Source organism: Somniosus microcephalus, chromosome 19 (assembly GCF_052327205.1).
Source record: "Somniosus microcephalus isolate GS21.2 chromosome 19, FLI_Smic_1.0, whole genome shotgun sequence".
NCBI lineage: Eukaryota > Metazoa > Chordata > Chondrichthyes > Squaliformes > Somniosidae > Somniosus > Somniosus microcephalus.
Window position 1 is genome coordinate 14,173,344 of NC_141005.1, and position 16,589 is coordinate 14,189,932.

General features: G+C 47.5%; 1 protein-coding gene across 1 annotated transcript in view; it reads left to right on the top strand.

Annotated features, from left to right (window-relative positions):
• LOC147103562 (somatomedin-B and thrombospondin type-1 domain-containing protein) overlaps positions 1-16,589 on the top strand; it is a 150,886-nt gene that overhangs the window by 114,429 nt on the left and 19,868 nt on the right. The window contains exons 2-3 of the mRNA XM_086011999.1: positions 184-369; positions 3,381-3,471. Coding sequence (XP_085868125.1) covers positions 184-369; positions 3,381-3,471 — 277 coding nt within the window. The remainder of the gene's footprint in view (positions 1-183; positions 370-3,380; positions 3,472-16,589) is intronic.

A 16,589-nucleotide genomic window follows, 5' to 3' on the forward strand; every position in this document is an offset into this window, starting at 1 on the left:
CTCATTATCACATTGCTGTTTGTGGGAGCTTGCTGTGCGCAAATTGGCTGTCGTGTTTCCCCACATTATGACAGGGACTCCACTTCAAAAAAAAGTACTTCATTGGCTGTAAAGCGCGTTGGGACGTCCGGTGGTCATGAAAGGCGCTATATAAATGCTGGTCTTTCTTTTTACCTACCCTAGCTATCGACTGCACAGTGGGTCCCTGGGGCCACTGGACTGAATGCAGCTCACGGTGTGGCATAGGGAGCCGAGACAGGGGCCGGGTCGTCACCATCCCACCCAGAAATGGAGGAACACCGTGTCCCGATTTGAAGCAACGACGGGGTTGCTATGGACACCACCCTGACCGATGTCACTCGGTTAAAGGTACAGTACTGTATTCTGCCCAACGTTAGACCTTTAATAACAACAGAAGGCGCTGGAAAAACTCAGCAGGCCAGGCAACATCCGTGGAGAGAGAAATAGAGTCAACGTTTCGGGTTGAAACCCTTCTTCAGATTGTTTCGACCTGAAACGTTAACTCTGTTTCTCTCTCCACGGATGTTGCCTGGCCTGCTGAGTTTTTCCAGCGTCTTCTGTTGTTATTTCGGATTTCCAGCATCCGCAGTATTTTGCTATCGTACTAGACCTTTAATGTAGTGAGCACTGCTTTCAGCTCACTGGCAGAGTTTGTGATACCGATTAACAGATGTACACGAGATTAGAAATGTACCCCAGCGATCCTGTCTAAAGTCTGCCCGCATAAAGAGAACATGTTAACCCCATAGAGACCAGCTTATTCACCTCATGGAGACCGCCCTATTAACCCCATACATTGGGGTCTGGGAGGGACTTGGGTTTCTGGACCTGTCTACAGATGCAGCCAGGGCTGATGAAAGAAAGTGAAATTCGTTTGGACAATTCCAGCCAGACCCCCTACTGACGTGAACCCCCCCGCCACAAAACACTCCCAGAGGAGGCACTGAGTCTGTGTCCTTGCACGCAGAGAGGTACCTCACAGCCGCAAGCACACGTCGGGAGATCAATGGATGAGCTCTCGGCTTCTCCAATGCCCGCTGGCAGGGAGCGAGGCCCCTCGCCTGTTAGGAGGACTACCCTTGACGTAAGAAAACTACTAGGCACTTGGCCGGAGTATTAAACAAGGCTTTAATCAACTGTTTTTCAACATGGAGATCTAGTTGTGTCCTTCACTAGTTCCTGTTAAAGAATGACCTGCACAAGCTGGGCCCGTGCCCGAGTATTTCTACTCTCCCTGGACACCACCACTAGCAGGCCACCCAGTATCATTGACCTAGAACTGCTTGATACTATCACCGCTGCCTGTTTTTGGCAAATGGGAGCAGCTGGAAAGGTCCAGCATTTATTGCCCATCCCTAGTTGCCCCTCAGAAGATGGTAGTGGTGGGCCTTCTCCCTGAACCGCTGCAGGCCCTGTGGGGAATGCTGCTCCCACAGTGGTGTTAGATTAGGGAATTCCAGGCTGCTGACTCACTGATGAAGGAGTTCTACTGCCCCCGCTCCAGTGTCCCGAATAAGCAGACATTCTTTAACCCCAAAGAAAGCTCTCCGGGTCCTGGAGTAGCTACTAAACTCTAGTGGCTGGTTCAGGGTGGCACTGAAGGAGGCCTGGGAGCAGATCCTCCTCTGAGCCACAGTTGGAAACATAAGAACAGAGGAACAGGAGGAGGCCATTCAGCCCCTCGAGCCTGTACCGCCATTCAATGAGATCACGGCTGATCTGTAGCTTAACTTCATCTCCCCGCCTTGGTTCCCTAACCCTTAATACCCTTACCCAACAACAATCTATCAATTGACCCCCAACCTCAACAGCTTTTTGGGGGAGAGAGTTCCAGATTTCCACCACCCTTTGTGTGAAGACGTGTTTCCTGACATCACCCCTGAACGGCCTGGCTCTAATTTTAAGGTTCTGCCCCCTTGTTCTGGACATCCCCCCACCAGAGGAAATTGTTTTTCTCTGTCTACCCTATCAACTCCTTTAATCATCTTCAACACCTCGATTAGATCACCCCTTAATCTTCTATACTCGAGGGATTACGAACCTAGTCTATGTAACCTGTCCTCATAATCTCACCCTACTAATCGTTCCAGAAGTGAATAGAAGGCGGGGGGTTTGTCCTACGCACATTAACGACAAAACCCATGTGAATAGCAGTGCGTGGATGTAAAAGATCCCACGACACTATTTCGAAGAAGAGCTGGGGATTTCTCCCCAGTGTCCTGGCCGATATTTATTCCTCAACCAACACAGATTACTTGGCCATTCATCTCGTTGCTGTTTGTGGGAGCTTGCTGTGCGCAAATTGTCTGCCGCGTTTCCTACCTCACAACAGTGACTCCGCTTCAAAAAGTAATTCATGGGCTGTGAAGCGCTTTGGGATGTCCTGAGGTTTCTGAAACATAGAAACATAGAAGACAGGTGCAGGAGTAGGCCATTCGGCCCCTCGAGCCTGCTCCGCCATTTAATATCATGGCTGATCATCCAAATTCAGTACCCTGTCCCTGCTTTCTCCCCATATCCCTTGATCCCTTTAGCCTTAAGAAATATATCTAACTCCTTCTTGAATATATTTAATGAATTGGCCTCAACTGCCTTCTGTGGTAGAGAATTCCACCGGTTCACCACTCTCTGGGTGAAGAAATTCCTCCTCATCTCAGTCCTAAATGGCTTACCCCTTATCTTTAGACTGTGACCCCTGGTTCTGGACTCCCCCGCCATCGGGAACATCCTTCCTGCATCTAGTCTGTCTAGCCCTGTTAGAATGTTATAAGTTTCAATGAGATCCCCTCTCATTCTTCTAAACTCTAGCGAATATAAGCCCAATCGACCCAATCCCTCCTCATACGTCATTCCTGCCATCCCAGGTATCAGTCTGGTGAATCTTCGCTGCACTCCCTCCATGGCAAGGTTTGCGTACCTTGGTTTTCAGAGTGATAGAGAAGTTCTGTTCTTTAGAATCATTGAAGGTGACTACAGGAAACTTTTTTTTATCCGGCACCGACGGGACCGACGTGGTGCCGGTTCATCAAAAATTCTGGATAACCGAAAGCTATAGTAAAAGATACGGAGCTGAGAGCTCCGTATAAAGCAACAAACCCTGTTGCTTAGCAACAGGTTCAGAACAATGGCCACAAGTTCCAAGTGTCTCTGTAGCTTAGCAACAGCTGCAGCCACACCCTTGCACAGCAACAGATCGAGGAAGGCAAGTAATAAAACTTACCTGAACCTACTCCTGAATTTTGCCGGTTAACTGAGATTTCCGGTTATTTAGGTGCTGGTAAATCGAAAGTTTCCTATAACAGGTTTAAAGTGAGGTGCAACAAACACCTGGCACATTCTGAACTTAAATCTCTTTACAGAGGTGGCTAAGATTTTGCCGGACTCGTACAAAAGGAACTTCAAAGATCCGTGGAAGAGGCCTCATATGATGGCAAAGAAGCAGAAGCCAAGGTAATAAAGCTTTTAATATTTTGCTGTTCTGCTCTGGCTGTTGAAGAGACAACTAACTGGGGTCTTTCCTGACTACCGGCAGCAATTGCACCTTCACATTTGTCTGTTAAATTGTTGGGGGGGGGGGAAAAAACTCTTTAGCTTTCGTTTTGTTTTTAAAGAAAAAAAGAATAATATTACCGTTCAGACGATGGTGTCATCAGGGGCCTTGGTTTGTAGGAGTTGCCTTGTCCTGCAGTGTGGTGATAAACTAACGTCGTCAGTCCAGGAGGCTTTGCTGATTACGTTGTCCCAATTGTGCTGCTGTTCGTTCTGGTCCTTTGCACAACTGGACAGAAGGCTGTGTTCAGAGGAGAGTAGTTGCTCATCTACCCATTGTTGATATGTCTTCAAAGCTACGTCAAAGGCATGTTACTCTATTTCTGGTAGACCACAATCAAACTCTTCTTAAGAGTAACGAGCAGCTGATTTCTCTCTCTATATCTCTCCCTCTCTCTTTTCCTCTCACTCTCTATTTGTCTCTCTCTCCATATATTTCTTTCTCACTCTTTATATAATAAGTATATACAAAAAAAATTAAAAATCTTATTAAAGTGCACACTTCCTGTCCAAATTACTATTAGCCGTGGCTCAGTGGGTAGCACCCTTTGCCTCTGAGTCAGAAGGTTTAAGGCCCACTCCAGAGACTTGAGCACATAATCTAGGCTGACACTCCAGTGCAGTGGTGAGGGAGTGCTGCACTGTCGGAGGTGCCGTCTTTCCGATTAAACTGAGGCCCCGTCTGCTCTCTCAGGTAGATGTAAAAGATTCCACAGCACTATTTTGAAGAAGAACAGGGGAGATATCCCTGAGTCCTGGCCAATATTTATCCCTCAATCAACATCACTAAAACAGATTATCTGGTCATTATCACATTGCTGTTTGTGGGAGCTTGCTGTGCGCAGTTGGCTGCCACGTTTCCTACATTACAACAGTGACTACACTTCAAAAGTACTTCATTGGCTGTAAAGCGCTTTGGGACGTCCGGTGGTTGTGAAAGGTGCTATAGAAATGCAAGTCTTTCTTTCTGATCATGACTTTTGATCACGCTTTTATGTCAAAATTTTACACTGAAACTTCCCATGTAAACATTCAGATTGGAAGCTCCCTCAAACAGCAATGTGATAATGACCAGATAATCTGTTTTAGGTGTTGATTGAGGAATAAATATTGGCCCCAGAACACCGGAGATAACTCCCCTGCTCTTCTTCGAAATAGTGCCATGGGATATTTTACATCCACCTGAGAGCAGATGGGGCCTCGGTTTAACATCTCATCTGAAAAACGTCACCTCCGACAGTGCAGCACTCCCTCAGCACTGCACTGGAGTGTCAGCCTAGATTTTTGTGCTCAAGTCTCTGGAGTGGGACTCGAACCCACAACCTTCTAACTCATTGAGTGCTGGCAGACTATTCAATTGTGTGGGCATCGCAACAAAGGCCCAAAATCTACACATTCGCACTTTCCAGCACGGGTCACTGGATAGCAGGAATCTTGGCTGATTTCCTCACCCACCCCCACCCCCCTTTCCTAGTGCAGGGGTGCTGAGACCAATTTTAGCGTCCTCAACTACAGCCCCTAGCTAGGATTAACTGACTGAGGATCCAACCCTGGCACCTCCTGGCCTGTAGATGGAGTGTGCCAGCAAACCGTGCTTTCTTTATCACATGGTAGACAATATAAAGTATGCGCAAGGGCAGATTGCATGAATTCATGCTTCCGGTGGGAATCTTTATCTGTCGAGTGTTGTGTATCGGGAATTTGGGTGCAAAGGTCAATGAGCCTTGTAGGATTTTCCGTTCATTAAAGTACCATCTACAAGATGCACCGCAGCAACCCGCGACCTCTTCCACCTAGAAGGACAAGGGCAGCAGGCGCATGGGAACACCATCACCTCCAAATTCCCCTCCAAGTCACACACCATCCTGACTTGGAAATATATCGGCCGTTCCTTCATCGTCGCTGGGTCAAAATCCTGGAACTTCCTCCCTAACAGCACTGTGGGAGTACCTTCACCACACGGACTGCAGCGGTTCAAGAAGGCAGCTCACCAGCACCTTCTCGAGGGCAATTAGGGATGGGCAATAAATACTGGCCTTGCCAGCGACGCCCACATCCCGGGAATGAATTTTTAAAAGTATAGAAATATCCTTTGGGGACCAGTTGATCCCAGCGCCTCGAATTCCCAATCTGCTTTCCCAGTGGATAAAGATCCTCAGCGGAAGCTCAGATTTCGATAACATCGACTCTGTAATGTTTCTGGTCCTTGACTCTGGAAAATACAAGGGCCGGGCTGAGCTGCTGAGCCACTCACTGTGAGCAGATCCTTCAAAGTCATCAAAACCTGTAATCGTAGCCAAGTTTGTCAGTCAATCTGCATTAAAAGCTTCGCCCTCTTACTGGGCTCCTGAGATTGAGGGGGAAAAGGAAACAGTGCGAAACAGATGAAAGCTTAACTTTCCCCGAGGTTTGTTGAGCGCCGGAAATGTACAACATGTTTCACGGCATATGCCAAAGAGTTTATCCTATTATGTTACATCCATCCTGCTGAGGCATTCCCTGCTAGCTCCGTGACAGCGAGAGCCTTTTTTGGTTGTTGAAAGAAAACAAGTTCTATTGACTCTGTCGGTACACCTGTTCCCAAGCAGTCCCAGCAAAGGGCGACAACTTTGGCCCCTGTCACTTCAACAGCAGGTTCCCCCCCCCCCACCCTGAAACTATCCAAATTAATCAAAAGGCGAAACACCGCGGACGCTGAAAGTCTGCAATAAAAAAATGCCGGAGAAAGACTCCGCAGGTCAGGCAGCGTCTGTGGAGGGAGAATCAAGAGTTAACGTTTCAGGTCGGTGATCCGACATCAGAACTTGAAGATAGGAGCATTAGGAACAGGAGGAGGCCATTCAGCCCCTCGAGCCTGTTCCACCCTTCAGCGAGATCATGCCTGATCTGCATCTTAACTCCTTGGTTCCGCAACCTTTAATACTCTTGCCTAACAAAACTCTGTCAATAGCAAAAATACTGCGGATGCTGGAAGTCTGAAATAAAAAAGAAAATGCTGGAAATACTCAGCCTCTGTGGAGAGAGAAACAGAGTTAACGGGGGGAATTCTGCGGGGGTGGGGGGCGGTCAGCGGGCTCAATCGGGTGGGAAAGTGTTTGTTTTTCCCCAGCGAGTCGGGACCCCACTGTCAACCCGCCGCCACATGACTATACCAACTGTCGGGTCTGTCAGCGCTGAGCAGACCCGACACGCAACGACAGGGGAGGCAATTAAAATCATTAGTGGCTTGCTTACAGCCACTTAACAATGCTTTTTTCCCCAGCGTTTTGGATTTGACAGGTCGCCCACCGGTTTCCCACTGTGCCTAGACCTCCTCTGTGAAGCTGAGGATGGAGGTCATTGGCCATTGAATCAGCTGATGAGTTGACAGCTTCAAATGTCAAATGTCAAGTCAAAGCTCCCAGCTGATTGAGAAATGTTCCCTTAATCACTAGTCTCCATCCAATCTGACCTCATTACCTCTCCCACCATTGACAGATCGCTTCTGTCATCTCTACTTCACCTGTCATCTATACCATCAGCATTGTGTTATGTATTGTGTGTTCTCCTCCCACCTGTGGTGGCGCTGTCACAGCAGATACATGGTTGGGTGTTCTCTTGGTTGAGTTTAGCTCTCTTTGTTCGGAACTCTCCAGAACTTTCCTTTCCTTCCTGAATAAAGCACTTCATGTTTGAATCTCTGGGTTCTGAGTTCTAATTGTGTCTAGGTAGAAAGGTACCGACACAACAAAGTGGCGACGAGGATCGGATGAATCTGCGTTGTGGGAACTTTCTTTTTTTCGACTACAAAACACTCGGAACAGAGATTGCAGCATCACATTAACGTTACGGGTGCAGTGAGGAAACAGAAATTTTAATTTGAAACGTGAGATAGCTACTATATTAGGAAACATCGGTGATTTTGATGAAAATGTGGAGCAATGGAGCGCTTATACGGAACGTTTTGACTATTTTGTATTGGCGAATGCGGTGGCAAACGAAAAGGTCATGCCTGCCTTTTTGAGTGTAATGGGGCCGAAGACATTCAATTTACTTCACAGCCTTGTGCAGCCAGATAAGCCAGGAACTAAAACATATAAGCAACTAGTTGAAATTCTTGGAGCACATTTTTCACCAAAACCTCTGGTTATTGCTGAGAGATTTAGATTTCACAAACGGAATCAAGAGGAGGGGGAATCAGTGACGATGTTTATTGCTGCTTTAAAAAGGTTGTCAGAACACTGCGAGTTCAAGGAGGTGCTGAATGATACCATTAGAGACAGACTTGTGTGTGGTCTGCTAAGTGCAGCCACACAGAAGCGCCTTCTTACTGAGGACAACCTTACTCTTGAAAAGGCCATTGAGGTTAGTGTCTCCATGGAGATGGCGGAAAAGGAGGCTCACCAGTTGAGCTCAACAGGGAGAGTTCACAAGGTGTCGTCTGAGCCTAAAGGTGTGCAGAACGGCACATGTTACCGTTGTGGGAAAACGGGCCATCACGCTAATGACTGCTGGTGTACGGAGCTGGAATGCCGAAATTGTGGCAAAAAGGGTCACATTGAACGCGCCTGTAGAGGTAAAGAAAGAACAGAGCGAGCTGGGAAGCATGAAAGCAAAATGTCTGTATTTGGACAAGAGAGGAAAAAGAGTGTTCATTCAGTGCAGTATGATGGAACAAGCAAAACAGAGGGGAGCGACACCTCTGAGGAGGAAGAGGTGCACATACTGACGGTTGCAGGTGGTTCAAATGGCTACTGGGTGTTACCACTGGTGGAGGGACAATCAGTGCGGATGGAGGTGGACACAGGCGCGGCTGTGTCCCTTGTTTCAGACACTGTCTACAACAAAATGCTAAAGCATCTTACCCTTCAGCCAACAAACATTGTGCTAAAGACGTATACCGGCGAACCTGTGGCCATGAGAGGCGCCATTGAGGTGACAGTTAAATTGAACGGACAGACTGCAAAACTGCCACTATATGTGGTAAAGGGAAATTACCCATCGCTACTGGGACGTGCGTGGCTAGAGAAAATCACGCTGGACTGGCCTGCAGTCCGCATGATGTCAAAAGGGGAGTCAGGTCTGACTGCAGTGTTAAACAAACATGCAGAACTCTTCAATGGGGAACTTGGGAGCATGAAAAAGATCAGCGTGAGACTGGACATTAAACCTGACAGCAAGCCGAAGTTTCACAAAGCCCGACCTGTACCCTATGCAATTAGGTCAAAAGTTGAGGCTAACTTGGAGGCCTTAGTCGAGAATGGAGTCCTGGAGCCTGTGAGCGTGAGCAAATGGGCCACACCCATTGTTCCTGTCCTGAAAAAGGATGGATCTGTTCGAATCTGCGGGGATTTTAAAGTGACTATTAACCCGGTGCTGTCTGCGGAACAGTACCCTCTTCCCCTCATTGATGATCTTTTTACGGGCCTGGCCGGAGGGCAAAAGTTCAGCAAAATAGACTTATGCCAGGCTTATCTACAAATGCATGTCAATGACAAATCAAAGTAGCTGCTGACAATTGTGACACACAAGGGGCTATACAGGTACTGCCGCCTTCCGTTTGGAATTACGTCGGCCCCTGCTCTATTCCAAAGGGCAATGGATCAGATTTTGAGTGGACTGCCAGGAGTCCAGTGCTACCTGGATGACATCCTTGTCACTGGGACAAATGAGGAGGATCATCTTCTGAACTTGGATGCGACACTACAATGACTGAAAGAGTACGGACTCAGAGTTCGTAAGGACAAATGTGAATTCTTTCAGTCTTCAGTTGAGTACCTGGGGCATGTGATTGACGCTATTGGCCTGCATAAGGCGCCGTCAAAGGTCAAGGCGATCGTGGAGGCCCCAGCACCCCAGAATGTGAGCCAGTTACGTTCATTTCTGGGGCTACTTAACTACTATGGGAAGTTTATTCAAGACTTAGCAACATTGCTGAAGCCGTTACATCAGTTGCTATGTCAAGGCAAAACATGGAAATGGACTGAACTGTGCAACGAAGCTTTCGCCCAAGCAAAGAAAGCATTGCTGAAATCGGAGGTCCTAACACACTTCGACCTAAAGCTACCCATGCAGCTAGCATGTGATGCGTCATCATATGATGTGGGAGCAGTCATATCCCACATCATGCCTTCTGGTGAAGAGAAACCTATCGCCTTTGCATCACGCACCTTGAACAAGGCCGAGAGTAACTATGCACAGATTGAGCGCGAGGCCTTGGGAATCGTTTTTGGAATTCGAAAATTTCATCAGTACCTGTTTGGGAGAAGGTTCATCTCCTAACGGACCACCGTCCATTGACTTCAATCTTCGGGCCCCACACCGGAATTCCGTCTCTTGCTGCAAGCGGGATGCAAAGGTGGGCTTTACTGTTGTCAGGACACACATACGACATCAAATATCGCAAATCAGACTTGCATGGCAACGCAGACGGTCTCTCGAGGCCAACCTTGCCTGTTACTCCCCCAGAGCCTCGTCAGATAGACATCTTCTACTTTAGACAAGTGGAGGGAGCACCTGTCACGGCAGCTCAGGTGCGAAGGTACACCCGCAACGATCCAGTCCTGTCTGAGGTAATGGACGATGTCATTCGAGGGAGAGCTATAGGAGATTCTCCTAGTTTGAAACCTTACGTTTCAAAAAGAAATGAGCTCTCCATCCAGGCAGGTTGTCTTCTTTGGGAACGCCGTGTCATCATTCCGCCACCTCTGAGGGAACCTATACTGCAACAACTTCATACAGGCCACAGTGGGATGGTTCAGATGAAGGAAATGGCAAGAAGCTACTTCTGGTGGCCAGGTCTCGATGGAAATATTGAGGAGAAAGCCAAAACATGTTCCCCATGTCAAAGGGTCCGGAATGTTCCACAGCTGGCAACCCTACACCCCTGGGATTGGCCTGCAGAAGTGTGGCAGCGAGTACATGTGGACTTCGCCGGTCCTTTCGAAGAGAAGATGTTTATGGTGGTTGTGGAGGCTCGTAGCAAGTGGCCGGTGGTCGCTGTGATGAGGTCTACCACGGCAGAGAAAACAATTGAGAAACTTGGTGAGATGTTCAGCCATTATGGCTCACCGGAACAACTCGTAAGTGACAACGGTCCACAATTTGTATCACAGGAGTTTGCAACCTTCCTGCATGTGAATGGTGTCCAACACATCAGGTCTGCGCCCTATCATCCCTCTACTAATGGCCTGGCAGAAAGGTTCATGCAAACTTTGAAGCACGCCTTGAAGGCATCGCAAGGTCAGGGCTCAATCCACCAACGTCTGAGCAGCTTCCTGTTGTCCTACAGGAACGAGCCGCATGCCACAACCAAAACTTCCCCCGCATCGCTCATGATGGAGAGGCAGTTGTGGACACGTTTTGACTTACTCAAACCTCCAAGGGCAGAACAGGTTGTCCATTGTCAACAACAAGCTCAAGTTGAAAAGAGAGAGAAAAGAGCCAAGGAGAGACCGTTTCACCCGGGAGAGCACGTCCTAGCTCGAAACTACAACAATGGACCGAAATGGGTTCCTGCTACGGTGATCGCGCAGACGGGCCCTGTGTCTTACACGGTTGAGACTGCTGAGGACGTCGTCTGGAGAACACAGATCAACTGTTGCTAGGAGCAGAGACAGCCACAGAGGCTCCAACGGCTGGTTGGCCTGAACTGTTTCCGGGTGATACCGCAAACCAGCATCCTTTGCCACAGTGCTCTTCTCCAACACAGGAAGTCATAGAGACTGTTCCACCTGTGCAAACTCCTGACTTTCGACTGACACAGGCACCTTCTCTATCTAGGCCTGTGTCAATGCCTACTGCTGTGGAAGCCAGCGATGACCGCCGGTATCCTGTCAGATAGCGGCGGCCTCCAAGACGCTTGGATCTGTAGGCTTAGTGACTTACCCACAAGACTGGGGCAGAATAAACCCCAGGGTAAAGTCAGGGTTTGAGGCAGTCTACCTCTACCCTTGGTTAGTTGAGTGCATTGAAAGTAACTTACCTGTTGAGGAATAATGTGGACCTTTCATTTAAGAGGGGAGGAATATGTTATGTGTTGTGTGTTCTCCTCCCACCTGTGGTGGCGCTGTCACAGCAGATACATGGTTGGGTGTTCTCTTGGTTAAGTTTAGCTCTCTTTGTTTGGAACTCTCCAAAACTTTCCTTCCTGAATAAAGCACTTCATGTTTGAATCTCTGGGTTCTGAGTTCTAATTGTGTCTAGGTAGAAAGGTACCGACACAACACATTGGTGCACTTTATACTCTCTCACTTTGGTCCTCAGAATCCCACCATAATCAGCCACAACACCAGCATCACCAGGCACACCAGCAGCACCAACAACAACACCAACCTTCTCCGCAATCAATTGATGCTGCACAGGACAGAGGGCATCAGCACCGGACCACATTGCTGCTCGGGAGGCCAGGGATGGCCTCACCATAGCCAGATTTACTTCACTTGATGCTGTACACCAAGGCTGCCGCATGATGCGCCAGGTTGGCACCACCCCACACCAACAGAATAAAGCATCCCTACAATGCCCAAGCCATTCCTTTCACACTCATCACCATTGCGGGGGGTACTGTTATGTCTCACCATTCACTGCAACTCACTAAGCCACTTCCAAAGGTGCACACAAATCTGTCCAAGGTTTCAATGTTTGACAGCACATTAGCTGAAACTTTACATGAACATTGGTTAAAACACACAAGTGCCTACCCTTGTGTGTTGTTAGTTGGTATAATTGCATTAGGATGAGGGCGAGTGTGAGGGGTGGTTAGTGAGATGGGGAAATGATAATGTAGATAGAGAGGGATGGGTGGAGGTGCAAGGTAAATTGGTGTGAGTAAGAATGTGCAGGAGTAGGGTAGGGAAGGCAGTGTGATGGGGATGTGATGAGAGGCACAGCAGGATGAGGTTGAGTGTGGCTTTGTACTAACGTTTTCGTGATCTACTGAGTTTGCGGCACTGCACCCAGGTCCTCCTGAACACATCCCTGCTTGTGCCCTCCTGTGCAACCAGGCTGTGTTGATATCCTAGAGAGGTCTCTCCCACCCATGGGAAGGGAAGAGAACCTCCCTGGGCATGGCTGTACCCATGGGAGAGCCTGGGTACAGCCATGCACCTCTGTGCAGTGCTTGTCAATGTTTGCAGCACCTCAATGCTGTAGAACACTGACAGCACAACTGTCAAAATAAAGTTGGCCAGGGTCCCTTTAAGTGACGTCATCAGACCTGCTTCCTTCAATTGGCCGGGAAACTCGCTGGGCGGGCTTAACAAGCTCAGTCACAGTAAATTCATTCTACACAGCGGGCTGGAGCCGGCCGTGGGGCCAGGACCCGCCACCGACGTCGCCCGCCACGGACCCACCAATGTCGGTAAAATCCAGCCCAATGTTTCAGGTCAATGACTTTTCATCAGAGCTCGAAGAAGTTAGAGATTTAACAGTGTTTAAGCAAGTACAAGGCCAGGGCATCTATCAATCTCAGTTTTAAAATTTTCAATTGACTTAGCTTTTTGGGATAGAAATGTTAGTGATGAACAGCGTTTAAGCAAATACAGAGCCGGGGAGGGGGCAGGAAATTAATCTATTCTTTTGAAGGTGCAATAGTTTAGTTAAATCCCAGTGATTTGCTGCTCTGATAAATTGCTGTACTTTTCCACATGTGCCCAACATCTGGTCCTGAGTCCCATTATCCATGAGCGCACATTACAGATTTGCTGAGTGCGCAGTGCCTGGGGTTCCCCCGATACGCGGGGCTGGTGGGCACAGCTTCCCCCCCGCCACCCACCCCCCCCCCCCCCAGCTTATCGCAGTTGGAAGATTGTGTGGAAAAGTGCTGATTATAGGGCTGGCCCTCAGCGGTCTGGATGGATGGCAAAATGTGGGCACTCTGTTGGCAGGAGCGCAGACCGGTACAGTGACCCAGGGCCGCCTATATACAATGTGATTCACTTGCTGCAGCCATCAGTCATTGCCGATGCCTTAGAAACATAGAAACATAAAAGAATAGGAGCAGGAGTAGGCCATTCGGCCCCTCGAGCCTGCTCCGCCATTCAGTTAGATCATGGCTGATCATCCAAACTCAGTACCCGGTCCCTGCTTTCTCCCCATATCCCTTGATCCCTTTAGCCTTAAGAAATATATCTAACTCCTTCTTGAATATATTTAATGAATTGGCCTCAACTGCCTTCTGTGGTAGAGAATTCCACAGGTTCACCACTCTCTGGGTGAAGAAATTCCTCCTCATCTCTGTCCTAAATGGCTTACCCCTTATCTTTAGACTGTGACCCCTGGTTCTGGACTCCCCCGCCATCGGGAACATCCTTCCTGCATCCAGTCTGTCTAGTCCGGTTAGAATTTTATAAGTTTCAATGAGATCTCTGACATAATAAAACTCACTACGCACTTGGTTTGAGTATAAAGCAAGGCTTTAATCAACTTATTTCAGAACATGGAGGTCTAGTTGTACTTCACTAGCCCCTTGTCTTTACAAAATGCCCCTGGCAAGCTGGGGCCAACGCCCGAGTATTTATACTCCTTGGACAGCGCCACTGGCTGGCCGTCCAGTGTTATTTCATAGGTAGATTCTCGATGATGAGATTTATGACAATCCCCTCTCATTCTTCTAAACTCTAGTGAATATAAGCCCAATCGACCCAATTTCTCTTCATATGTCATTCCTGCCATCCCAGGTATCAGTCTAGTGAAACTTCGCTGCACTCCCTCCATGGCAAGAACATCCTTCCTCAGATAAGGCGACCAAAACTGCACACAATACTCAAGGTGTGGTCTCACCAAGGCCCTGTACAACTGCAGCAAGACATCCTTGTTCCTGTACTCGAATCCTCTCGCTACGAAGGCCAGCATAGCATTTGCCTTCTTAACCTCCTGCTGCACCTGCATGCTTACCTTCAGTGACTGGTGCACAAGGACACCCAGGTCTCGTTGCACTTCCCCTTTTCCCAATCTATTGCCATTCAGATAATAATCTGTCTTCCTGTTTTTGCCACCAAAGTGGATAGCCTTGCATTTATCCACATTATATTGCATCTGCCATGCATCTGCCCAATCACCCAACCTGTCCAAATCATACTGGAGTTTCTCCTCACAGCACACACGCCCACCCAGCTTTGTGTCGTCTGCAAACTTGGAGACATTACATCTAGTTCCCTCATCTAGATCATTAATATATATTGTGAATAGCTGGGGTCGTAGCACTGATCCCTGCGGTACCCCACTAGTCACTCCCTGCCACTCGGAAAAAGACCCGTTTATTCCAACTCTTTGCTTCCTGTCTGCCAACCAGTTCTCTATCCAAGTCAGTACCTTACCCCCAATCCCATGTGCTTTAACTTTGAACGCCAATCTCTTATGCGGGACCTTATCAAAAGCCTTCTGAAAGTCCAAATACACCACATCCACTGGTTCTCCCTTATCTATTCTACCAGTTACATCCTCAAAAAATTCCAGTAGATTAGTCAAGCATGATTTACCTTTTGTAAATCCATGTTGACTTTGTCCAATCCTGTCACTGTTTTCCAAGTGCTCTGCTATTACATCTTTTATAATGGACTCTAGCATTTTCCCCACTACCAATGTCAGGCTTACCGGTCTATAATTCCCCGTTTTCTCTCTACCACCTTTTTTAAATAGTGGGATTACATTCGTTACCCTCCAATCCATGGGAACTATTCCAGAGTCTATAGAATTTTGGAAGATGACCAGCAATGCATCTACTATTTCTAGGGTCACTTCCTTAAGTACCCTAGGATGTAGATTATTAGGCCCTGGGGATTTATTGGCCTTCAATCCCTTCAATTTCCCTAACACCATTTCCCTACAAATACTGATTTCATTCAATTCCTCCCTCTCATTAGACCCTATGTTCCCCGACATCTCTGGGAGTTTATTTGTGTCCTCCTTTGTGAAGACAGAACCAAAGTATCTATTTAATTGGTCTGCCATTTCTTTGTTCCCCATCATAAATTCCCCTGATTCTGACTGCAAGGGATCTACACTTGACTTCACCAATCTTTTTCTCTTCACATATCTATAGAAGCTTTTACAGTCAGTTTTTATGTTCCCTCCAAGCTTACTCTCATATTCTATTTTCCCCCTCTTAATTAATCCCTTTGTCCTCCTTTGCTGACTCCTAAACTGCTCCCAATCCTCAGGTTTGCTGCTTTTTCTGGCCAATTTATATGTCTTCTCCTTGGATCTTATGCTATCCCTAATTTCCCTTGTTAGCCACGGTTGAGTCACCTTTTTTGTTTTATTTTTATGCCAAACAAGGATGAACAAATTCTGTAGTTCACCCATGCGATCTTTAAATGTTTGCCATTGCCTATCCACCGTCAACCCTTTAAGTAACATTCCCCAATCCATCCTAGCCAACTCGCGCCTCATACCATCGTAGTTTCCTTTATTTAAATTCTGGACCCCACTCTCTTAGTCAACTACTTCACTCTCCATCTTAATGAAGAATTCTACCATATTATGATCGCTCCTCCCCAAGGGACCTTGCACAACAACATTGCTAATTAATCCTTTCTCATTACACAATATCCAGTCTAAGATGGCCCGATCTCTAGTTGGTTCCTTGACATATTGGTCCAGGAAACCATCCCGTATACACTCTAAGAATTCCTCCTCTACAGTATTGTTACTAATTTGGTTAGCCCAATCTATATGTAGATTAAAGTCACCCATGATAACTGCTGTGCCCTTATTGCATGTGTCTCTAATTTCCCATTTAATGCCATCCCCAACTTCAGCATTACTGTTTGGGGGTCTGTATACAACTCCCACTAACGTTTTCTGCCCCTTGGTATTTCTCAGCTCTACCCATACAGATTCCACATCATCAGAGCTAATATCCTTCCTTACTATTGTGTTAATCTCCTCTTTAACCAGCAATACTGCCCCACCTCCTTTTCCTTTTTGCCTGTCCTTCCTGAATATTGAATACCCCTGGATGTTGAATTCCCAGCCTTGGTCACCCTGGAGCCATGTCTCTGTAATTCCAATTACTTCATATCCGTTTACATCTATTT